Consider the following 24,347-nt stretch of genomic DNA (forward strand, 5'->3'; position numbering starts at 1 on the left):
ACAAGTGATATTCAAAACTAGACTTAAAACTGAGACAATGCATTGAAGAGACAAAGACACCAGGACTGACTGTACTGCACTCAAATTGTGTCACAGTGCCATCTAGCATCATTATGACTTACTACAAGGAACCTTTGTGGTACGAGTATTTCTCCGTTAACATCACAAAGATTCAAACACAGATTTGAGATTTAGTATAGTGTCTGTTTTATATAGAGTTCAATGGAAAAATGAATCGAATATTTTTATTTTAGGTGGAAAAGTAAGGCAAAAAAAAGATCTAAATATGAATACAAACAAAATAGCTTTTCAGCTCTAATTATTCAAGGTAATTTTCATTGTTGCAGCATAGCAGCCAAATCAAATCCGATCAAAACATTTATATTTAAGCGGTTACCACGAGATGGCGCTCACTTTTCTTTTGGTCTACTTTCAATGCCCTCCCCTCAACATGACGTACTTCCGTAAATCTACTTCCGCTATGTCCATGTGTTTACAAAAAAATATGTGCGACTTGTTTTGACTTATTTCATCCAATTATTTGACACAGACTTGGCGTTTAAAACATGGGAAAGCTGAATGTGGTGGTGTTGAGATACTTGTCTCGAGATGACTTCCGTGTGCTCACTGCGGTAATAAATATTTCTATTGTCCATACTATCCAGTTAGCTTTGGCTAACCTAATTTTGTTGCCATTGTATTCAACATGATAGCAACATATTTTACTAACGGTGAAGTGATTGTGGTTATTGCTTTACAGTTGATATATTCATATTAATATTAGTATTGCAAAGTAACCCAGTGAGCATCTGATTTAAATTCAACCACAATATGAGAACAAACACGTCATTTTCAATGATTGATGTTGAGTGGGGACTGAATATTGTACATGTTTTCCGTAATCTAAATTTAGGATCACAACGTAAAATTAGTCCTTGTTATTGGATCAAAGACTGTCACTGGAAATTACTCTTTGTTTGTTGGTTGGTTGGTTGCGATGAAAAATGGCACTCTAAGGTTGTACAACACTGCAGCAGCAATAAAAATGAAAGATGCAAATATTAGTAATAGTAATATCTTGATAGATTGCATACTTGTACCTATTTTTTCTCAAAACAAAATCCACAAATGACATTATTGTGGATGTTTTGAAAATGTCATAACAACTGACTGACTCTGATTTGTGCCTGTATTTTGCAGTGGAAAATTGTTTTCCCGATAACTGACAAATGTAACATAGGTCTGCTTTTATTAACATCATCTCATCTCTGCTTGTAGGTTGAGATGGGAATGAAAAACCATGAGATTGTTCCAGTGAGTCTCCTCTCTTCCATCGCCAGCCTCAAACACGGTGGATGCAACAAGATCCTCCGAGAGCTGGTCAAACATAAACTTGTGGTCTATGAACGCGCAAAGAGTAATCTTAATGATTCTACCTTGCATGTTTGGTTGTTTAAAGAATGTTGTTGTATGTTTTGTTCTTATGGGATATGCATTATATTTCAGCTGTGCAAGGCTACAGGTTAAACTTTGGAGGATATGATTACCTAGCCCTCAAGACTTTGTCTTCACGAGATGTTATTGCCTCAGTTGGAAACCAAATGGGTGTCGGGAAAGAGTCAGGTAAAGTTTACACATTTTACAGTCTGCACTCACTGACCATAATAGCTACCAGGGGTTTAACCACAATTTTGTGTAGCCTACTGTAATGTGATGTATCAGTTAATCAATGACATTACTGGGTTCATGTAAAGACTTATTATGAATATTTTGCCCATCTCATCACGAGGTAAACAAAATAGAAAGCACTCTTAGTGTTGTGAAGTGCAGCTGTTGTACACCAGCACAAACTGCAATTACAATACCGAGCATACATAATTCTCAAACTAATATTGCTTAACAGTGTATGTAAATTCTGCATTATTGTATTGACAGTATGTGATTAGGCTTTGACAGCATATTATTTAGCTTCCACGGTTGTGCACCTACGTATACTGTTTGAAACGGATCTATTTGCATTTCATTCCTTCAGATATTTATATTGTGGCAAGTCAAGATGGGGAGCAGTACGCTCTGAAGCTTCACAGATTAGGTCGCACCTCATTCAGAAATCTGAAGAATAAGAGAGATTACCACAAGCACAGGAAAAACATGTCCTGGCTGTACCTCTCTCGCCTCTCTGCCATGAAGGAGTTTGCCTACATGAAGGTAATGCAAACACAATGTGTTTTGTGCATTTTACAGTATGTGGAATATCATCAGCGTACAGCAGAAGTGTTGTTGAATGGGTTGCATCATTTATATCGTCTCATCCGTCCCCCAGGCACTCTATGACCGAGGCTTCCCTGTACCCAAGCCTGTAGACTACAACAGACATGCCGTTGTAATGGAACTCATCAATGGATATCCACTGTATGGAAATCAGCCACCCCTCTTTCTGGACTCACTTGACTCATCACAAATCTTCAAATCAATTATTTTCATTCCCGTATCAGGTGTCAGGTGCACGAACTGCAAGATCCACCCGCCCTCTACAGTGAATTCATGGACCTCATCGTCAAACTGGCCAACCACGGCCTGATTCATGGAGATTTTAACGAGTTCAACCTGATGCTCGACGACCAGGATCACATAACAATGATCGACTTCCCTCAGATGGTGTCCACCTCGCACCCTAATGCTGAATGGTAAGTGCTTGTACCTGCACACACCTCATCGCAACTCTTTTTTTGATTGAGTGAACTAATTCATCACCTTTTCGCTCCCTTATGTGGTCTTTGTAGGTATTTTGATCGAGACGTCAAATGCATACGAGATTTCTTTGCAAGACGGTATAGTTATGAGAGCGAGCTGTTCCCAACCTTCAAAGATATCAGGTAATGTTTCACTGGCAAATTAAAATGAGTTTGTCAAGTCTTTAAACATTGGCTGTGGTGATAAAGTGCCTTCTCGATTCGGTTTTAAAAAAATTGTTTTCTTACAGGCGCTCATGTTCTCTCGATGTTGAGGTCTCAGCGAGTGGTTTCACTAAAGATATGGAGAAAGATGCTGCAGTGTTTCATCCAGTTGGGCCTGAGGGAGAGCAAGAGGACGAGGACAGCGACAAAGAGGAGACCGGCGAAGAAGTCGAAACCGAAGAGCAAAGTGTGGATGCGACTGACTACTATAAGGCAATTTTGGAACTGGAGGGCCTGAAAGTTGGTGACACAAATAACGATGTACAGGATGAAGAGGAGAGTGAAAAAGAAGAGGGGGTTAGTGAAAAAAGACCAGGGGAGGAAGAGATAAATGTTGAGGCCAGAAGCACTGACAAGATGGTGAATGACTTGGAGGAAGAGCTGGAGGATGAAGTCCCTGAACTCTCAGACCTTTCTGCATCTAACAAAGAGTTCAAACCTTTCAGGTACTGACAATGAAAAGTTGACTTAGCATTAATTGTATGTCATTTTGGTTGCTGCTTTTTGTATGTGTGCACCATCAGTCTCTCAGCAAATCGTCACACGATACAATCATTTCTTACTTTCTTGTAGAGACCCAGACAGCCTTCTACAGTTGGCAGAACATAGGAGGAGAAGGACAGACAGTGAGGGAACAATGGGAAGCACAGGAAGCTGCTCAACCATCCCACCGGTAAGTAAAAATTAAGCTGAAGTCTAGACACTGTGAATCGCAAGTTTGCGTTGACAAATAAATGAGTGCCTGTTGTTATTGCAGGATGTGGTCCGTCAAAAGGTGCGGAGACAGCTCACCAAAACACAGAAGTCAGCACAGAGGAGGCGTCTGCAGAAGGGGGAAGCCAATTTGGTTACCAAATCTAGACGGGAGAATGAAAACAACATTAAGTCGAGTCTGGAGAGCGCCACCTTCTGGGGATGAATGCTCGTCTGGTACTCGTCTGCCTCAGGAGGGTTATCATGATCACATCTGTTAAACAAACTGTTTTGGACCAGTAACACCCCGTTATGTCCAGAATAGACAGATGTCTGTTGTGGTCAACTATCAGCCTACAATTCAATGTAAATTATGTGACACAAATGCTATCACCATTCAAACAATTGCTTAATGTGTCTTTTATGTCTTTTTCAAACATTCAATATTGAAGGAAAATATGCTCATGTTGGATTGAAAAGCTTTAAAATGATCGGAAATGTTTGGAATGGAATTCAAATCATGAAAGGTAACGCAAACAAAGCAATTACTTAGAGAAATAAACATAATCTCGAAAGATGCAGGAAATGGTTGCTTATTTCAATCGAATCCTAGCACGACAATTTGAGCGATGAAGAAAAAAGTGGATCTGGCAGTTGAATAAGTGTTTTCTCAGAAGTTGGAGGTATTCAGAAAGCGGGTGAATTCCTACTTGAACAAAGGCTATTCATTTCCAAGAGGATGAATGGAGCTCAGACCCAAGGCTCAGTGGGCCCAAAAACTTGTGGGACGAGTGCTTTGTGAACCCCGCCCCTTCCCACACTTGTTTGCAAACTAAATTAGCAGCGTTATGATAGCGGGGTGGCGAAAATGTGAACAGCAAATACACGACAGTGATATCAAGAGGTTCACGATTTGTCGTATGTTCGATTTTGCAGCAATAAGCAGCTTTAAAAGTTACCGGTCAGGGATTAGCCAGCTGCACAGCTCGATGGAAGGGGCTCAGCATTCCAGGGCTTGCACCTCTGCGTGTGGAGAGAGTGAGGGGGCCCTCTCAGCTAATTGGCAGCAAGAGTGACAAAGGTGGTCTGCTTCAAACAAAAACATAAGACTGGCTGGACCCAGAGCCAAAGGAGGGGGGGAAAGGAGGTTTAGTAGGCGGAGAGAGGACGAGGGCGTTGAGCCATTAGAATTTGAGTTATTTCCTTGTAATGTTGCCATCCTGCGCTGACATGGCAGGTGAATGAGGCGAGTGGACTGAAATTTCCCGAATCCGTGAATGACCATGAATAAAGAGGAAGATGAGGACAGTTTCATGTCTTACTTGTCCCAGAACAACATTGAGCTCAGCCCAAAAGACTGTGAGTAAACTTTCAACTTATAGTTCCACGTTACAGGAAATGTATTAAGAGAGCTTCATATTGATATTCATATGAACATTTTAAGACAAAGACGTTTAAACATTTAACAAAGCCCACATTTAGCTCTAGTGTGAAATAATACCAGCAATATTTTATTGAATACACCTCAAAGGCAATTGCAAATAATTGTTATCTTGGAATTTTATGGCTGCAAAATGTTCAAAAAATAAAAGCTGGGACAGACTTTACCACTGGGTTACATCACCTTTTGTTTTAATTGTCCAGTCAATGTAGTGGCCATGCTCCATAACTTCTGGGAACAGAAGCAAGTGGGTCACGTAGAGGGATCCTCCCCTGGATCAGATGGTTCTGTGAGGGATGCAGCGGGCCAGATAAGAACCCTGCTCCTATATGAATCTGCTGCTTGCCCTGGTCCACCGTTTGTCTGCTATGTCACACTGCCAGGAGGAAGTTGCTTTGGCAACTATAAGGTGTGTAGGAAAATTTGGAATACACTCTCTTGTATATCGACCTTGACTGTATTTAATGACGTCATAACGGCTCCAGATAACTTTAGCATGCATTAATGATTAAAATATACTGTGTAACAATTCCACAACATTATTTTGAGCCTAAAATATTTCAATCAGTGCTCTATGAAGGTTTAAATTATTAATGTTTACTTTGGTATTGGATAAATCATCTGGTGTGTGTTTATGCTCCATCAATGCACAAAGCATTGGAAATGTGGAACTAAAACCAATGAATTAATGTGCTGCGTCATCATTGGTTTTAATAGCTAAAAATATTCACTATTCTGAATGTTGTAACGTCGACCTCAGTGTGTTTATCCAATCAACATTATTTCCAATGTAGCAGTCCTCTGGTAATGAAAATGTTAAAAATGTTTGTCTATGTGCAGATTTCTTTTCTAACTTCTCTTTAAATATTATTACACTTAATCATGTTCATAGTCGATTGGAAGCCTTTAAGATCAAGACCAATAACACATTTGAAATGTATTGCACAAATTTGACTCCTGCAGGTACCTCAATTAAAAAGACAAATTAATTGCCATTTATTCATCGGTAATTATTTTGTCACCATACAAAAATACCAATTTGATTTTAAATTATGTAACAGTTACATTGATTTTCATTTGTTCTGTGACAGTCAGCATTATATCACATTTAATGAAGCAAGACATTTCATTATAAGCGATGAACATTCAGTGATTTAGAATGTACAAATTGTGTGCAGTTCCTCTACTGACATAAGGCCAGATTATTGCAGAAAAAATAGAGGCGGTACAGGATTTACTGATTTCTTCAAAACAAATTGATATATTTGAAAATGCAAGCAAGTTTCATTTTCCTTATAAAACACACACACACAATACATCCTGTTTTTTTAGTGTGAAAAATGGGCCTTCCTGGCCAAATAATCCTTTTAATGTTGTTTAACATGACTCACTAATCTCGTGATGCCACTCACTAGTGCATCGTGACCCAGACAGGAGCCTCCAGTATCATGTGATCAGCTATCTGTGGCTGCCTCTCCTTTGAGATTTCAACTGTGATCCTGTGATTATTTGCAGTCAAGTGTGAAATGGAAACATATCTGAAAGAGCGTGTCGGACTCAAGAAAGAAAGTTCATTTGTCTCCCCACACCTTCTCTCTCATTCCCCAGCTGTGCAACACTCAGGCAGAGGCCCGTCGCGATGCTGCCCGAGTGGCCCTGATGAACTCGCTTGTCAATGAGCTGCCTTGTCGACGCATCTGCCCTCAATTTATCGCTCAGAGTCTGCAGCAGGCCACCATAGACACTAACGTGAGCCCATTCGATATCACCACTTCAAATGAATTCAGCCAGCAGGAGAAAAAGTGTTGATTCTGTCATCAAGATTTATCTGAAACTTGTGTGTTGTCTCTGACCAGGTTTCTATAGCAGATGCAAAAGATTCAAACACACATATAGGCACATACAGTCTGCTTCTCCACTCTTACATGGGAAGGACCATGCTGGAGTTCCAGGTAAAGTCTTGCTCTGCATGTTTTGTTTTGTTTTGTTTCTTTCAGTTAACATTTTCCCTTTTGTTGCACAACTGCAGGAGATGATGACAGTTTTTCAGTTGCTGCACTGGAATGGAACCCTAAAAACTCTGAGAGAAAGGCAATGCTCTCGTCAGGTATGTTAAAAGAGCATCATTTTCTCCTCTTCCAAGTAATATATTTTCTGCAAACCCCTCGTTTTCTCATTTAGAGTGTTATTGCCTATTACAACAAGCGTGGTCTTGACGAGTATATGCGCAGTAGCATGGCTCTGGACTGGCTTGGGCGGGAGCAGAGATCACCGGGTCAACTGGGGGAAGAGCTGCAGTTGGCGCAAAGGGAACTGCTGCTGGCCCGACGTCGGGGCATCGAGCTGCGGTTCTATAAGGAAAAGACAGGCATTCTCACCTTGGCTCTCAGTCAAGCATATATTCACCACGCGCCTGAAGTCTACAGCCAGACACATGATAACAAGGACGAACAAGTTCCCTTGCTAACAATGTTCTCCCACGGGAGAGAAGTGCCGATAAAGTCATCCTGCAGTCCATCACCAACCCGTCATGAACACACAGATCCAGCAGATTGTAAAATTTGTGGTAGGAACGTTCCCTCTGAGTGTTCCTCAACCTGCTCGCTTTGCACTCACATGCATTCACTCAACCAGAATTTCGAGGATACATGAAATGTAAAAGTTTCAGTCGATTCTCACGTGCATGTCTTTGCCATATTAATGTCAAATTAAATTCTGTAAAATATTTACATAGCACTACACACAATAGCAGTTGTAATATATTTAGTAAGTGCTCATTTCATTCAGGACGAGCCAGAAATCGAGCATTTTGATGCATAATATAGGATGCACACTGACTATGAGTAAGAATTAACATTCTGTGCACTCTGCACTGTATAATTTTAGCTGAATAATGAAATTGTACAGCTTTATGGTATACTAAACAACTCACTGCCATGTTCTTTGTCTTTTTATGACATGTAGATGTTTGATATGAATCCCAAAAGCAACTGTGAAACATGTTGGGTGACAAGCCATTTATGATGATCTTAGAAGTTGTTATAGATCTAAATTACATAATTATCTCATTTTTAGAGACCAGGTCATGAGGTTTAGTTAAACGTCTCTATTTGATGAGATTACTATCTAATACAATTTTGAAAAGGGAAAATCTGTAATAATGTCTGTCCCTCAGTCAGTCACTGTTTACATTATGATTGCAGTTACTTGTGTTTCAGATTTTATTTGGAATTTTGAATAAATAAAAACAATGTTTTAAGACGTGTTTGTCATCAATTAAACCACCAACTGATACTGTAAATGTAATGTTGAATAAACGGCTTTTCAAATACTTCACCAAGGACAACCATTCTATAACCAATCCTACATAAAGGGTTGAATATTGACAAATATGTAGTCATATAAATATATCTGTGCATACAAGTGTATATCCCGATTAATTTGAATATTGTAGAAAACAATTGAATTGGCTTAGAAAAATGGATTGGAAAGCAATTTAGGTTTAATTTGTGAATCATGTTTCTGGCACTAATGTCTTCTTTTGCCTGATGTGTTTTTAATTTTTTTGTATCCATTATTGTTGCTGAAACGATGCATATTTCCGATTATGGGATGAATTAATATATATACCAAAAAAATTCGGCACTTGATTCTTTTTTGTCAACGAGAAAAAAAATAGTCACGATTCGGTTGAGCAATATTTCCCTAGTTGAGCTTCACTGCTTGTTTATAAAAAAGAAAAGTTTAGCCATTCTCGACTTCCGTAGTAAGGTGGAGTTACCACGTGACTCAGCACAGTTCCTGAAAAACAAAACAAATAACAACTGAACCGCAAACGAAACTACCGTAGCATGTCGCCGCTTGCATCAGATGTTTTCTTTATTTTAATGACATGAGAAACAAAATAAGGACGTCGGAGATGCTGGAAGATCCATTAATGTCGAAGTAGACTGCGTGACGAACAAACAAGCCGATTCCCGTTAGCATCATAGATTAGCCTTAACTATCGTATTTTTTTTTCTTCTGGTACCTCTTATGTCATCTTCTATGTCTACCTTGTGAAGTAGACACGCCGGCGATTGCCTTCTTAATTGTGGCTAACGACCTTCTAAAAATATTTGTCCTGTCGGTGTTTATCTTGTCAACACAGCCTGACACTTGCTGCTTATCAAAGAAAAAAAAAAACGTCGTTTGCATCTTTGAACGATGGGTTGTTGATTCTGTCTGCACTCTGTCAGGAAAGTGTTTATTGGGGATGTTGTGACACTGCTTAAAGATGGAAGCTGTGCGGCCCAAGAAGACCAAAGCAAAAGTAGGTGAAAATGTGACTGTTGCATATCTGTACTTGTTCTCTTTTGCACTATATTTAGGGGCTTATTATGAGTTGATATGCTATAACATTATTACAGTATACAAGCCGCAAACGAATGGTGCATGGAGGTCTTTTATAGGACTGCATTATTTACTTGTGCTGATGACTTGATCAGCCCTGCCATCTATTTTCTAAGTGTTTTATTTCTGTTTTCAGCTGGTCAGGAAGCACAAAAGAACAGAAGACAAGATAATTGCTGCCGTTTGTGATGATGCTTCCACCTCTGAATTCATCAGCATCCCCTTATGCCTCCCACACCAAGAACCACAAGAGGAAAAGCATGAGCCCACTCTTATCTCCGAGTCTAAAGCTCAGGCATTAGATCCGCATGCAGAGTCTCATGAGATCACATCATCACAAACTGAATTAACATCAGCATTAACAGAGACATTACAACCCGCTCCAGGTTCATCACAAACAGCACAAGCCTCAGTGCAACAGATACAACAGAAAGAAAACAAGGGCGCAAACGTGTTGGTGTCCGAGCTTCGGGGCACATCTCAAGTGTCGTGTGTTTCAACACATTTTGACATCAAACATGTCCCAAGCGCTCCTTCACTATACCCATCTGTCCCGGCACTGGAGGAGGGATCCTTGCTAGAGCTTCACAGAGAAGCTGTAAAGAATTGTGGGAAAGGACCTGCAGTTTTAGCCCTTGCCGAGCAGGAATCTTCTCCTCCTAGTTTGCAGCCTCTGCAGTCTGTTGCTGAACTTTCCAAAAACAAACTCTATCCTGAATTGCCAAGAACCACAACAGAAGTTCAGGTAATTTCACATACGACATCACATAACATTTCTTCGTTTGGCCATATTTAGAGAGGAGGGTTATTTTTCATTTTACCTTGCTCAATATTTTTTATTTAGCCAAATGAAACAACATTGTCAAAATATGTGTGAGGAGATTTCGTGCAATTCACCTGAGTAGAAAAAGCTCTTGTTGGCTCATCATTAGGATCAAATATTCATTATCGAGCATGATATTTGTTTCTTTTGCAGCCGTTCTCTTTGGAGCAGCTGAGTGTTTGGGAGCCTGGAGGAGGTTTGCGAGCTTGGCTCGAAGGCGTTGAAGCATGCACAACGCAGTTTTGCGCGCTGGCTCGACAGGAGAACCACGAATTAGCTGAACTCCTGCAGAACTACTGGCGTTGTCGCAGACAGCTGACTCAGTCTCACGCACAATTGCACACACAGTCGTCCGACTGTAAAAGCACTCAAAATCGCCTGTGGAGCTTCAGAGATGAACAGTTAACACTCCAGGTTCAGTGGAAACCCACAACAAACACAAATAAGCGGTAAACCGGGTGATAAAAATGATTTGCTGATTGATTAGAATTTTTCCCTTAAAGGGTGTGTGCGCAGATCAATCCAAAGTGTGTGGATACCATCGCTTCCAGCAGGCAGAGTTCAATCAGAGCGTGCTGGCTGAGCTGAACAAACTTTTCGAACTTCGCAGTGAACTGCTCCATCAGAAGGTGGCCTTACATGCATACACTGCTTCGCTGTCTCGCCTCCAGGTGGAATCGTACTTGTACCGCCTATTAAAAGGTGATTGTATTGTATATTTATGAGCTCTCAAACTGAAATCTGCGTCATATTTTTGTTGCATACGGCTCATTAAAGCAGACACACACGCAGGCAAGCAACAGTAGTTGTCAGCGTGACGTTTTGTTTTTTTTCTTGTATTTTTCTCATCAGATTGCTCAGCTAGCCAAAGACAGCCCTGTTCCATTCAACCATTGAAAGACGCCATCAGTGTCCTCTTTAGCTTCACAAGAAGAGTCCTTGATGACACACAGTTTCAGGCAGACATCCATCAGTGGTTGGAAATACTGGTAAATATTTACAGGACACACTCGCGCTCCATTTTGTGTGCATTCCGTCTGCACTGCTCAGTTGATGCATTTTGATGTGATTACCCCTCATCAGGTGGCAGTGTTGCTGCATGTTGGAGGACCTGGAGAGCATTTGTTTGTGTTGTGTCATCTGCTGTGCTGTCCTGCTGGGGTGGGCAAGTGGGCTGCCCCTTTTCTTCAGGTTGGCAAAGAAAACATTCTTCTATCAGTCATCACATATACACATTAACCACATTATGATCTGCTCAGATTGAAGTATGGGAGAACACCTGTGGAGTGCAGGACTTCATGCAAGCGTTAGCAATTCTAATGTCGCCTGCTCGGTAAGTAAAGAAATAAAGACACTGCCCCCAGCATTAACCAAAAAAAATGTTTTTTAACCATCAAAATAAGGACCGGGCCAAATCTGCTATGATACAGTTAATGTCTTGGACTAATAGACATGTACTTACTGTTTTTGGCCCACTAAATAAAATGTCCCATCAATATCAAAAACACCGCACCCAATTGCATTTCTGTTATGACTTTAGACACCGCGCTGAGTTTTTGAGTCATATGAAACCATGTGAGAGCCTTAATTCAGCTTCATCTGGACCTGAGTCAGGCAACTGGACGCTTGTGGATGAAGGAGGAGAGGAGGTACATAGTGGTTATTGCTAGCCAACTACATCTTTCATATATGCTTTAAATTAAATTGTTGCAAAAGAATTGCTTTCAACACAACTATCCATTTTGTGATAATCCCACAGAACGGGAAATGGGTCAAATCTGCCAACTGCTGCCATTTCTAGGTTAAAAGACTCTTTAAACCAAATATTAAGATATTATCTGGGCTAAAGTGTCACTTTGGAGATAATGTTGAAATGGAAATGAAAGGCAAGAATGCCTGTTTTTGTCACTCCTCTTGGACATTGACTGTCTTATATTGGAAATATTTGCTGGACAAATAGTTTGTACCAATGCGCTGTCCTCATTTTTAGGACGAAGATCCAGAGAGCAGTTGGATGCTGCTGTGTGAAGACGACCTTGTCACCTTTATGTCCCAGTTTCCGTTCGGGCAGCTCTATTCACACATGCTGGGAATGAGCAAGCACGGTAAATGTTTGTGCCTTTACTTTTGTCTCCTGAAGCTATAATGTAGGGAACAACCTCGTGGCTAATAAATCAGGATTTCTTTTCATCTGTTTGTAGGTGTCTACGAGCCTCAGGGGTACTCCAGTCAGAAGATGATGCGTGTGTTTGCTTTCGCTTCCTCGCTTATTGAAATTCTCGCCCTTGGCTTACAAACCTATAACAGGGCTCGATACAGACAGTTAGTGAAACGAATCGGACGCATCATACGGTCAGTGTAGTTGATTGACCCGCATAACATGCAATTATTAGCAGAAACGTGATCTCATCAGTCTTTTTTTTTCCCTCTCTTGCAGGATGACACTGTGTTACGTCAGTGATCACTGGGCACAATATGCGAGTGTGACTGGTACCAGTGGATCCAGCTCTCATGTCCACTCTCTGCCTCTGGAAAAGCTGCAGGTGGAATACGATCATCTTTTCCTCAGGGCTGTTCTTCATGTCCTCAAAAATAAGAGGTGTGGTACTATTCTCAAGATCTTCTTTTGAGAAAAAGAAACAGGAATTCCTACTCCTTTACTATTTTCTTACAGGTTGGGGATTTGGTTATTCATGTCTGAGATGCCGTACGGGACTTTGTCCAGCTCCATGCTTTGGAGAATCCTTTATGTGATGCAGTGTGCCGAAACAGCAGGATTGGAAACTCTAAGTCATTCTAGTGACGCTCAATCCTGCATTCAGGCTCTAAGAGGTAAACAAGCAAGCCAAAATGAGATAGGAATGTTTACATTGTGTTCCATAATACTACCTGGTTTCGGCCGTGTATAAAACCAAAAGTTTTTGATACTCATGGGAGATCCTGAAACGAGATCCACTGGTGATCCCGGGCTGACCATCTTTGTTACAGAACCAGAACACCAGGACAGGTTTGAGCTGTGGTTGTGTGAGGTGAACAGCTCTGATGGTATCTCCCTCCTGACTGCACTGGCGCACATGGCCACACCCACTCAGTACTCGGATCCTGCCTTCGTCACAACCGTCACTTTGCTTATCTACCAGGTGTGACAAGAAGATCTCATTTCCTTTCCATGATCACATGAGTTACATTAATTTATAAATGTCCCTGTGTATAAAATCGTTTGTTTTGTTTACAGGTGTCCTACGTGAGCATGTCCACCAGAGAAATTTATTCTAAAGTTGGAAGAGAGTTGTTGGCTACAATAGCAGCGGCTCATCCCTACATTATCTCTGTGCTTCTGGAGAGGTTGAGAGAAACCATCCAAGCTGTGGGCATGGTGAGTTCCGAGAGGACAATATGTCCAGTGCAGGTCTCAAACTCAAACCTCTCTGTGTTTGTTAGGTGGCACTCTACTTGTGTAAAGAGCTTCCTCTGAGCCTGTGGCGTCCAGAACCAGAGGAGATATGTGTGATCGGAGCGTGGTTGCTCCAGCATCCTCTATCGGCTGTGGAGAATCGTCTGGCATGCGTTATACTGGAGGGTCTGAACTGGGGATACTCAGAGGTGCTTGCAAAGGTTTCCCAAAATGTCTCATGTCCGCTTTAGCTTTGAAATGACCAGGTTTTTTTTTGTTAGGACGGATCCTTGGCTTTGTCGTCATCACTCCACAGTAAGGTGGCTCTGCTGGTTGCTGAGGCCTATCAAAAGTACCTGACTGACAAACCCTACAGTGGCCTGATATCAGAAGGGATTAAACAGGTAACTCATTGTCAGACATCCACTCTACTTGATTTTAAAACACTTTCACCGATGAGAACTTGTCCCCCCCCCTCTTCAGGTGTCTTATCTTGCGAGTGTCCTTCGCTTAGGCGTGTCCCCTGAAGCGTCGTTCAGTCAATGGGCGTGGCAGCTTTTACTAAGGCTAAAGCTTCATGCCAATGCACAGAACCCAAAAGGGGCCTGGTCAGTACCTGCTTTAGTGTCAGTACCTCCTGCGGAATTAACACATTCTCCCAGCATGCACTCTGTTCTTCGAGCTGTAAAAGCAGGCATTCCTATTGGGGCATACCTGTCGATCGCCATGACGACAGTGGGACATAGGTATGGACACGTGCGTTCATAATTGTGTTTACCGGTCACTGAATGAAATCAATCTACGTGCTTGATGTTTTTTTCTCCCCCCATCAGCCTGGAGCACTTTTGCACTGATGGTGTCAGCTTGCTAAAGAGTTTGATTCAGTCTCGCCACCTGCGAGCTGCTGTGCATCTTCTGGATACCATCCTTCCTCAAATCTATCCACTCAGTTTCTACCTTGTCAACAACTCTCAGTAAACAAAATGCACCTTTTTTTTTTTAACACGCATTAACTATTCAGTTGTGACATAGACGCTTTTTTTTTCTGTTCACATCAGGTTTGTGAGTTGCATTCAGTTGTTCTTGCAGTACGACAGCGTATGTCCTCAGGGTGTGACGCAGCACGTCACACACCGGGTAGCGCCACTCCTCACTGGAACAACCTATGGAGACAATGTCCGACTGCTGAACAGTGTTATTCAGGTGAATTATTTGCGAAACCTTTCTTGTGCGTAGCTATCGAAAATATTCCATCCATCATTAATAAACGCAAGTATGTTTGTCCTCCAGAGCCATGTGGTTGAGAGTTCGCAGCCCAGTTGCGTTGGCGCTGCAGCCGTGCTGGAGTTTTGGGTGGGGATTTTGACACAGCAGAACTTGTGGTACCGGGACAAAACAGTGTTGTTCCTCATGGATCAGCTGTGCTGTGCTGCATTCACACATCATCAGGAGGATTGTCTGCTGAAGCTCCTGCACCAACTACATAAGGTTTTTACGTCAGCCATTAGAATTCAATGTCTGATCCAATCGGGGAATGAGATGTTAGTAATGCCATGCTTTGAATGCTTCATGCAGAATGCTTTAGGTTACCATGGAGATCGAGGTCTGCTCTCCTCTCTGGTTGGCTGGATTGCTGGAAACGCTACACCTTCTTTCATAGAGGGCCAATCACTGAGTGCAGAGGTAAGGCTCCGTGGCCACAAGAGTTTGCACAAAGGTTATTGATCTCACTGGTTGTTGACAGGTTTGGTTTGCCTGGCTGGTGCTTAATATGGAGGGCACATTTGAGGAAGACTCTCAGCTCAGGCGCTGTGTTGAAAATGAGCTCCTGTCAGAACCCAATATCTCTCCAGAACAAGCCTTGAAGGTACAAAAATGAATTAGATCAGACTGGATGTATGACCTTTGAACTAACATGCTATAAAATGATTTGCCTGAGCCAGAGGGCCCAGCAGAGGCTGAAGTTGCCAGTCACCCCATCTTTGCAGCGGCTACAAGTGTACCGTTGGGCCTGGCAGGCTTTAGCCACGCCCCCTGACCACCCACTGGTACCTTTGGTTTGGCAGAAGTTCCTACAACTGTACCTCAGGCAGCCTGGTCCCGATTATGGGTATGATGCTCACATATTTCAATCGTAAGCTTTTGCAACTATGAAAAATAACTTTTTGTTAAGTGGATGTTGACTCATTGCTCAAGGACTCAAGGAAATGCTTTATGTGCCCTCCAGAATGGCTGCAGCTGGATGCATTGGACGGCGATTCTTCCAAGCTTCCTCTCAAGCCACTTTGCTCCAAGATTTGAGACAGAGAATCCAAACCATATCTGATTTCCACCACGCAGCCAGCCAGGCCCTGAAAGTACCCCCGACACGCACGGCCTCAGCGGACCACCAAGACAACCAACATCCCGGCAGCCCCTCACGCTCTTACCTCACCTCACCTCAGTTACACACAGAGTTAGTCAGGTAGGTCACCTACTTCACTTAATACTTTCAATTGTCAATTTCTCACTATGTCGTTTAGCCGAAAACAATGATAATGTCTTCTTTTGCAGGTTGTTTGGTGTTTTTGCTGTGTGGCTGGATGATGAAACTCTTCAGAAGCAGGAAGTTTATCTTCCCTCACTTCCTCCCGAATATGAACCACACAGACTTGCACAGGTTATGCAGCAGCAACAGGTCTGTCTCATACTTATTGAAGAAAAAGTCAAATATTTAAGCATCATTATTAAACATTATACCTTCAAAAATCTACTGCAATTGTTCAGGAACTGTGGCTGGAGTATGTGGACCAAGAGCGTCTGCAGTATGACAAGAAAGAGGTTCTGTCCCTGTGGGAGAAGGTGCAGAGCGAGCCATTTTTCCTTCAAAGCCAAAACTCCAACTTCACGGACTATACAAGTTTCAGCAATGGTATAAAAGAGCAGTACAAATTATTGCCCATCAGAAGTAGAACCTCAGTTATGAAATCCAAACATTCTTAACTACAGATAGCATGTTTTGTTAGTTCTGTTCACCAACTTGATTTCTTCATTTGGTTTGAGATATAGCACCAAAAATATTGAAACAAAACTTCACTGTGTGTGTGTGTGTGTGTGTCTGTCTCTGTCGCTCTCTGTCTCTGTCCGTCCATCTGTCTTGTTCTACAGCAAAGGAGCGCATCCAGTCCAACTTGAAGAAGCATCCAATTCCACGTCCACCTCCTGAGCTCCAACACATGAAATCCCCAGTGGCAGAAATTCCCAACGTATGTCTCTCTGACTCCAAAGCTGCCGCTGAACTGCTGCAGCGGGACCTCAGCATACTGCAGGACCAAGCCAGGTATCTTGAAACCTTAAAACACGGAAAAATGGGAATGGCCCAATGCCAACCAAAGGTGCTGCTGTGGTGTGTCAGGATTGCAGTATCACGTGAAGCCCAGCAAGTGGCAATGGAACAGGAGCTTCTGGAGACTCTTCCTTTGCTTTACAAGAACCGCCCAGAGCAAGTGACCATGACCCTTGAATGTAAAGGCAGGGGAGGGCAACCATGCCAGGGTCCAGCTAACATCACCGTCACGGTATGACCACTGTCACTGTGCCGCAGAAGCATTTGAAGACGTCTCGGCCCGAATTGTTCATCTGTGTGTTTTAATTGTGCAGTGTGAGTGTGTCCAACGACAAGAGGCAGTGCAAACTCAAATAACGTCACTGAGAAGGGACATCAAGAACCTTCAAACTGATGCCATGGCTCCGCCACCTCAAAGCCTGGCTGAAGCTGCTGTCCATACAGAGAACTTTATCACGTAAATATAATCACATCAGCTATGTAGTCTGAAACAACAACCAAAAGCAACATTTGGAGAAAGATGGCTTGTTTTTTTGTTGGAATTTATTTTGTGTACAGGGCTCTGGTGAACATGTACAAATCACAAAAATCCCCATCAGTGCAGCAAGTTGGCGTGTCAGCCTTCTATCAGGTGGTCTCTTATGTGTGTGAAGACACACTACGTCATCCGCCGACACGCCAATATCTCTCCTCATGTGTGGAGATACTAGGACAGGTATACACACACACACACACACACACACACACACACACACACACACACACACACACACACACACGTTGCTTTAGGCGTGTGTTTACAATAGTGACAAACTAGTGATAACGCTAAGAATCACATTCAGACCTGTGCCAATGATTATAACACAACCCACCTCACGCATATTCATGAAGTGGTAGTAAATTCTTCTATAAAAAAAAAAACACAATGCAAAAACAACATTCCTGGCTGAGGTCATAAAAAGTGAAACTATGAACCCCTTTTGTCTTCTTTTCTTTCAAGGTGTTCATCCAGGGCAACGCTGAAGAATGCAGCCGCGTGCTGAAGACCATCTTGGAGCAAAGTCGTCTTTGCCCTCTCATATCTCCTTTTTTCACGCCTAATGCAGCCCCTGCCCAGCTGGTCTTCCTCTACCAAGATGTGGTGACGTCACTACACCTTGATAGCGCAGATGTCATTTTTATGCTGCTCACCAAGGTTTGTGAAGACATCTCAAAATACAACCACAGCTGTTCTATTTCACTTTCCTTGTGCATCATCTTTCAGTTTGATTTGTCGGCCTGGCTCAATGATGCACATCCCGTCTTTCCCGAGCGGACCCGTTTGCTAGAGCTAGTCCACGGCGGTCTTTGTGTCTGCGGCCGAGACCCCGAATCGGAACTTCTCACCCCTTTTCACCTTTTCACCAAACACTGGACCTCACTTTTACGCTACCGCTTCCCAGACCACTACAGCGATTGTCTGCGTCTGCTCTTGACCAGTAAGTGCGTCTCTTTTGCACGGTAGTCGAGGTCAGGTAGTCTCCTCAGACTGAGTAAAAACGTTCCTATTTGTCAGCTATCATTTTAAATCAAGTTAGTTTACACAAGAGCCTCCAAAACAAATGGTAAAAAGATTTTCATTACTGACAGTGAGTCATAACAGAGACTTTCTTGTTTTTCCTATCCGTGTATTCATATTTGCCTTTTATCTCATTTGCATGGTTTGCACTAGACAAAGCACACATCATCCCATTGAAGTACTGTCATCCATTCATTCACTCTTACAAAACATTTAAGACAAGGAATATAGTGACCCCCCCCCCCCAAAAAGTAGTCATTTTTCTAAAACCTTGTTTTCTTACCAGGCTCCTCAAACCAGTTACTGAGTCCAGAATGCTGGAAGGTGACGATGCGAGTGCTCGGCTGCTCACCTCCAACCCGCGGCGGCAAAAACAAACCCGCCCAAGGTTTCGGTGGTGACATCTCTGCCCGCGCTTCGGCATCGCCTGGTTCTCCCCACAGATCACCAATTACCCTTTCTCCTCAGCAGGTGAGCACCTAAATTGTTAGTTTCAACACAAAATCTTATCTCATAAAGCCTGCCGATGTTTCATGTTTGTTATGTTCATGACAGGTGGATGAGACAATAGATTGGCTTAGTGATTATTTCTTGCGCAGTCGTCTCAGCAAGCCTGACCTGCGTAGTTTTGGCCTCTACTCTGCCTGGTCTCCTTACATCACTGAGGTTGTTTCTTTCTGGGACTACTTGGTCAGCTGTCTAAGCAGCGTGTCACTCAGCAACTGTGCCAGAGACTCAGTGGGCAGCAATAGAATATTGAAAAGTGAGTCACAATTATAATTCACTTAACACAATGGTTTGTTATGTCATCATAACACCAGTCTGGCACTCTCACAGGTCTTCATGACTTGCACGGTAAAATTGTGAAGTTATTCAAGCCTTGGATCTTCCCCCTGAACACTGAAGATGGAAGGTATGTAGTGCTCGTTTACATTTGGTTGCAATTAGCGGCCATTTTCCATTCTGCCTATCCTTCTCAGTCAGCAAACCGATACAAGTACAGGATAACAACTGTAGTTATTTTGGGAGATTCGTGCGGTCACGGTTCTACTCTTTCATTTTTACTCACCACGCTGTTTTTCGCTACAGCAATCTCAAGTGCTATCCATGGCTGGAGACGGATGCAGCTGAAGCAGGACGTCTGGTCGGCCTCTATGCTCAAACCACCGACAGACTGCATCAGAGATTCAAAGGTGGGTCTCCAAGCCTTTGTGTGCCAGTTCTTCCGTTTGGATATCGAACTGCACTGTGTGCATTGCAGACCGCCTATTGCCCGGCCAGAGAGGTGCCCTGTGGCTTAGTGTGATGCAGTACTGTGAGAGCTGCACCTCTCCACGGACACCAGAGTACCTGTTGTACCTGCACCAGTCTCACCTGCGCAACCTGCCGTGGAGATACTTGCATCCTGACACGCTGCTTATGGAGAAGCTCTTCAATGTGAGACCCTCGTCTCGCCGTGCACATTGACACATTGTCCGCATTTATCTTCCCCAAACTCATTTCCTGATGTTTCTTGTTTCTGACTTCAATCTGAGCAACTCATGACTCATTGTGAGTTATTTTTGATAGGACATATGCTTGCGCTCTAATGACACACTGCTAGGGTTAAATATATAATGCACAGTCATCTGTGGGTGGAAAAAAACAGTCCGATTTTCATTTGTCAATTCAGGTGGAGAGAGGAAGTCCCAAAAGCTGCTTTTTGTTTATGGGGGAGATTCTATGTGAAGTCAACTGGATCAGCGTCCTCAGCAACCACTTACACCCACCCACAGAATCCGTAAGCCTTCCGTCCAGTGTGGACGTTCAGAAGAAGGAATCGCACACCATGCTAGTGTATCTGTTATACATGCTGGTTTTTCTGGCAAAAGAGGAGCCGCTCCTCAGCCAACAGGTGATCCAAAATCCCAACTAATCCCAACTAAGGCACGACAGCAATTTATAATGTGTCCCTCTTTCTCCAGGACTCCCCGCTTCTCAATCTGTTGATCCAATGCACATCGTTGCCTTGGCACCAGCTGGATCTGTCATCCTACCAAGGGGTTCTGGGATATGTCAACACTCACTACACTCCCTCGCTGCTTCTTAACACAGATTCTGCATCTCAGTTGTTGCTGAAATCACTGCGTAGTGCTGCTGGACTTCACCCCTGCCCTTTTGAAGCCGCTCACACGGTAAGTTAGTTTCATAAACCCACTGACAACCTGGGTGATCCATTACAGAAGTTACATGCGGTGAAAAGAATGAGACTTTTTTTTTTTTTTACCCTTTTTAAGCAGCACTTGGTTTTCTCCATGTGCGGCCAGACAACTGACCCATTGTGTCGCTTATGTTGTTCTCCCTCCATAAGCTTATTTTCTGGCGAGTTATGTCAATCAATCACCGCAAAGTGTGATGTTGTCCATGCTAGGAGGAGACGCAGAAGTCGGTCGCGTACGTGTGCTGGTGTGTGCAGTGTTTAATGGCTCTGGAGCAAGCGGGCAGCATTAGTGTGAGCATCCTGGAGACACAGCTGGAGACGCTGTTGGAAAGCATCGTCACGTTCAGCCCACCAGGTGAGCTCATGTCCTTCTGTAAACATCTTCGTCAGGTACTCCGGATCCATCTGGCTCTTTCTCGCCCCCCCCCCAACCACAGAAATGGGTTTGGAGCAGAGGCACATGGCATTCTGCAGCCTTTTCAGCGCGGCACTGGCTGTGCTCAATGGAGTCGGCGTCCCTGCAGGCGAAGCCCTCGCAGTTCGTGTCATCACCTGGTTGGACAAGAAGGGGAGGGGCTTTCCGATTCTGCCTCTCCTCACTGCTTGCTCCAACTGTCTGGCCTCAGTGAGTCACATGACACGAATCATGGAGGCGTGCATCACAGCCCACTTTAATCACGGTGAGGGAGAAATCTTGCACTTAATGCCTATTGGCTTTAATTGTCGACTTTGTTTTTAACGTAACATCACATTTCCTTGCTCAGCTGACGACGAGTGTGTTGGCTGGGGTCCCGTGCTGGCATCGCTGCAAGTGCCCGAGCTCACAGTGGAAGACTTTCTCTCTGAGAGCCAATCAGGAGGCAGCTTCCTCACGCTCCATGCCTTCATTCTGCAGCGCCTTAACGCCGAACACACGGCAGCCAATGAGAGGAAGACCCTGGCTCTAATCAACACATGGACCAATCAGGTTCTTCCCAGGTTTGCGAGTTTCATTGCAAAACCTGGTTGGTATGACGTGTCATGGTCAGACAAATGGTTTGCGCCGAGATACAGAAAACAGTGCTAATTTCCGTGCCCTTCGTCATTAACTCGACTTGCCAGCATAGCGACGCTAATTTTCATTACTTTCGCATTTGGCTTCAAAATCACTTAGAATTTTATAAAGTAAGCCCTATGCATCATTTAACATGACATATTATGTGTCTCAAGTGGGCCCGGTAATGAAGCCAAGCTGTTTCTGTGGTGGCACAAAGCACTGAATCTGTCACTGGAGCAGCTGCAGCCTCAAGCGGGCCACGGTGAATTACCAGGGGTGGTCACGGGTCTGTTGAGGTTGCAAAGCAGGCTGCTTCAGCTCGGAGAAGAAAGACTCAACTCTGGACTACTCGGGGCCATCGGTCTTGGGAAGAAGTCCCCTGTTTCCAACAAGTAAGCTCTCTAGCGGTATAACAATCAAACTTTTGGAGGCTACGATAAGAGTGCTGCCAAGGCAAACTGTGGTGTGCATCTAGATTTAGGGTGGTGGTCCGCAGCTTGGCAGCATTCCTCTCCGTGCAGGTAGCATCGGAAAATGAGCTCCGACTTCAGCCTACCACTGGCTTGCAACCCTCTGCAAAAGCACAGCAGGTAGGCAGTATGCCTTTTAGACTCTTTAATTATCCCCTTATTAATATACAATTTTTCTGTGCAGATGTTGGCAATGCTTGAAGCCATGCTCAGCAATAAGTACTACGCTGAATTGGAAAACTCGTTGAAAAAAGCCCTTCAGTTCATCCGCTACCCAGGTCATTGTCTCAAAGATGGACCTCGATTCCTGGCCCTGCTGACAAACCTGCTCTACCCTGACCTCAGATACTTGCACATTATGCATTGACATTGACCTGGACACAAATGCTGCCAGATGGGAGGACATTTCTTTGGAGGGGGACACATGGAGCACAATGATCCAGAAATTGGGATTGCTGTTAAGTGGCCTTCGTCCCAAACATCCCTTTTATTTGCACCCCTTTGATTGCACTTAGTTCCTCTTATCCAGACTTTTTCATCTTATAGTGACTCATCTATTGATCATCATGGAGTATTTATTGAAGCAAGATCACAATTCAAGACACTTCCGAAAGGAGATCTAACAAGAAAACACAAAGAGGAAACTGAAGGACATACCGCACAAAAATATTTTTGGGAGAAAATCCACAAAGTAGAGCCTCGGTTACATTTCACACAAAAGACTGCTTCCTTTTTGAAGTATGTTGAACCAAAAGTGCTTTCTAAGAATATTAATGGCCACACTGAAAAGAAACAAAAGTGTGAAAGAAAAAAGCCCGAGTGTTCTACGAATAAAGTTGTAATGTTACAGGAAAGTATTATATTTTACATTATTACTTGTGGAGTATTCCTGGCCAAGGTATAACCTATTAAGACATGGATTGTTGATGATATTACATTTTAATTAGGCTTTCACAAATAATAAAACACAATCAGCATCCTCATTATACTTTCAAAACGATTGTGTAATAACATATCTAAACTTGGGAATTAACTGCACGTGCATGTTATCCAATGAATACATTTGACAGATATGGGGAGAGTGCATGTGGGAATTTGTTCATAAAATTAGGAATTTTATTGTAATTGTTTTTCTTCTGGAAAAAAAAAATACAAGATTTTTTCCCTCATACTTTTTCTTAACATTTACTACATTTTTCTTTCATTGTGGCTGTAATACTCCTTGATAGCTTTTTTCCATTACGGACATTTTTTTTTTTACCCCCTCCTCTTTTTGCATGATTATAATAATAATGGAGAATCAAGTCTGGCACAAAAAAACTACATAAGTGCTCATAATGTACCACGACCCCCTTGAAAAATCATACATGCGCACACAAATGGTGTTATGTAAGATCTTACGTTTAGATTGACACATTTATTTTTCTTATGTTCACATTTCACAGTGTGTGTCATGCGGTGACTGTTAATGCATTTCTTTGTATGCGTCAGTGATAGGAAACGAGCCAACGAGGACCGAACGTCTCACACCTGCTGTTTCCTTCGGTGTTGGGTAGAGAAAGCAGGAACAATCCTTGCATGTCAAGAGAGAAAGCATATTGTTTTTTCCAGGAGCAACCCTGGTGGTGTCCAAACTGCAAAATAAATCATCTTTGTATAAGAAAGGTGTGTGTGAGGCAAGGCTCACGTGCGCATACGTTAAGTGTCCTCGTCTGACACAACTTGAGGCTGCGATGGTCTCTATGGTTACACAAAGGATTTTAAGTGAGAGAGGAGGAGGCGAGGATGCGTATCTAAGAAAGAAATAAGAGGAGGGGGTACTGTATATGCTATCATTCCTGCCGCCGTCCCACACATGCCGTTATGCAGTGTCTGTCTGGCGCTCTTAACAACCTTCTGTCCACTTGTCTTTCAGCTCAGGTGGTGGAGGATACAATGATGTATGCCCAATTTATGTAACTTGGCCACGCTGGGAAGCACATAACACATTTTCATCCAAACACATTTTTAAAAATGAGACAATCCCTCCTGCCAGACACATCACTGTCTAGCACGTCC

At 43.0% G+C, this 24,347-nt stretch overlaps 3 protein-coding genes across 3 annotated transcripts; all 3 read left to right on the forward strand.

Moving 5' to 3' along the window:
- The first annotated feature begins 447 nt into the window (after positions 1 to 447).
- On the forward strand, positions 448 to 4,231 carry riok2 (RIO kinase 2 (yeast)). Its single transcript, XM_037258317.1, has 10 exons — positions 448 to 632; positions 1,279 to 1,417; positions 1,507 to 1,623; positions 2,033 to 2,208; positions 2,324 to 2,412; positions 2,496 to 2,687; positions 2,784 to 2,876; positions 2,984 to 3,403; positions 3,531 to 3,630; positions 3,715 to 4,231. Exons 1-10 carry the CDS (start codon positions 567 to 569, stop codon positions 3,874 to 3,876), a joined length of 1,554 nt encoding a protein of 517 aa, XP_037114212.1. The 5' UTR covers positions 448 to 566; the 3' UTR covers positions 3,877 to 4,231.
- Positions 4,232 to 4,419: 188 nt separating this feature from the next.
- Positions 4,420 to 8,352, forward strand: LOC119126851 (protein limb expression 1-like). Its single transcript, XM_037258318.1, has 6 exons — positions 4,420 to 5,009; positions 5,295 to 5,500; positions 6,700 to 6,840; positions 6,948 to 7,043; positions 7,121 to 7,198; positions 7,273 to 8,352. Exons 1-6 carry the CDS (start codon positions 4,928 to 4,930, stop codon positions 7,741 to 7,743), a joined length of 1,074 nt encoding a protein of 357 aa, XP_037114213.1. The 5' UTR covers positions 4,420 to 4,927; the 3' UTR covers positions 7,744 to 8,352.
- A 505-nt stretch (positions 8,353 to 8,857) lies between these two features.
- On the forward strand, positions 8,858 to 23,953 carry epg5 (ectopic P-granules autophagy protein 5 homolog (C. elegans)). Its single transcript, XM_037258316.1, has 45 exons — positions 8,858 to 9,403; positions 9,620 to 10,228; positions 10,460 to 10,720; positions 10,810 to 11,008; positions 11,159 to 11,295; positions 11,390 to 11,497; positions 11,566 to 11,639; positions 11,847 to 11,955; positions 12,297 to 12,411; positions 12,508 to 12,658; positions 12,744 to 12,905; positions 12,981 to 13,138; positions 13,295 to 13,446; positions 13,542 to 13,682; positions 13,748 to 13,909; positions 13,982 to 14,104; positions 14,184 to 14,446; positions 14,534 to 14,674; positions 14,759 to 14,903; positions 14,991 to 15,188; positions 15,276 to 15,383; positions 15,445 to 15,567; positions 15,644 to 15,810; positions 15,928 to 16,164; positions 16,254 to 16,377; positions 16,467 to 16,611; positions 16,848 to 17,019; positions 17,095 to 17,257; positions 17,340 to 17,482; positions 17,584 to 17,740; positions 18,026 to 18,220; positions 18,290 to 18,503; positions 18,870 to 19,054; positions 19,139 to 19,346; positions 19,421 to 19,496; positions 19,673 to 19,776; positions 19,845 to 20,020; positions 20,256 to 20,477; positions 20,548 to 20,757; positions 20,994 to 21,138; positions 21,221 to 21,463; positions 21,548 to 21,761; positions 21,993 to 22,211; positions 22,295 to 22,409; positions 22,474 to 23,953. The coding sequence occupies exons 1-45, from the start codon at positions 9,368 to 9,370 to the stop codon at positions 22,654 to 22,656; spliced, it is 7,692 nt and encodes a 2,563-aa protein (XP_037114211.1). The 5' UTR covers positions 8,858 to 9,367; the 3' UTR covers positions 22,657 to 23,953.
- The last annotated feature ends 394 nt before the right edge of the window (positions 23,954 to 24,347 follow it).

The sequence above is a fragment of the Syngnathus acus genome, chromosome 9, assembly GCF_901709675.1.
Source record: "Syngnathus acus chromosome 9, fSynAcu1.2, whole genome shotgun sequence".
Lineage (NCBI taxonomy): Eukaryota > Metazoa > Chordata > Actinopteri > Syngnathiformes > Syngnathidae > Syngnathus > Syngnathus acus.

What these genes read in the sequence shown, in the direction of transcription:
- riok2 (XM_037258317.1), top strand. Translation starts at nt 567, where the DNA reads ATGGGAAAGCTGAATGTGGTGGTGTTGAGATACTTGTCTCGAGATGAC. An exon ending in ACTTCCGTGTGCTCACTGCG is followed by an intron (nt 633 to 1,278) that starts GTAATAAATATT and finishes CTCTGCTTGTAG; the next exon opens with GTTGAGATGGGAATGAAAAA. An exon ending in AGGAGTTTGCCTACATGAAG is followed by an intron (nt 2,209 to 2,323) that starts GTAATGCAAACA and finishes TCCGTCCCCCAG; the next exon opens with GCACTCTATGACCGAGGCTT.
- LOC119126851 (XM_037258318.1), top strand. Translation starts at nt 4,928, where the DNA reads ATGACCATGAATAAAGAGGAAGATGAGGACAGTTTCATGTCTTACTTG. An exon ending in TGAGCTCAGCCCAAAAGACT is followed by an intron (nt 5,010 to 5,294) that starts GTGAGTAAACTT and finishes TTAATTGTCCAG; the next exon opens with TCAATGTAGTGGCCATGCTC. An exon ending in GTTGCTTTGGCAACTATAAG is followed by an intron (nt 5,501 to 6,699) that starts GTGTGTAGGAAA and finishes CTCATTCCCCAG; the next exon opens with CTGTGCAACACTCAGGCAGA.
- epg5 (XM_037258316.1), top strand. Translation starts at nt 9,368, where the DNA reads ATGGAAGCTGTGCGGCCCAAGAAGACCAAAGCAAAA. An exon ending in GCCAATCACTGAGTGCAGAG is followed by an intron (nt 15,384 to 15,444) that starts GTAAGGCTCCGT and finishes GGTTGTTGACAG; the next exon opens with GTTTGGTTTGCCTGGCTGGT. An exon ending in ACTGCATCAGAGATTCAAAG is followed by an intron (nt 19,777 to 19,844) that starts GTGGGTCTCCAA and finishes TGTGCATTGCAG; the next exon opens with ACCGCCTATTGCCCGGCCAG.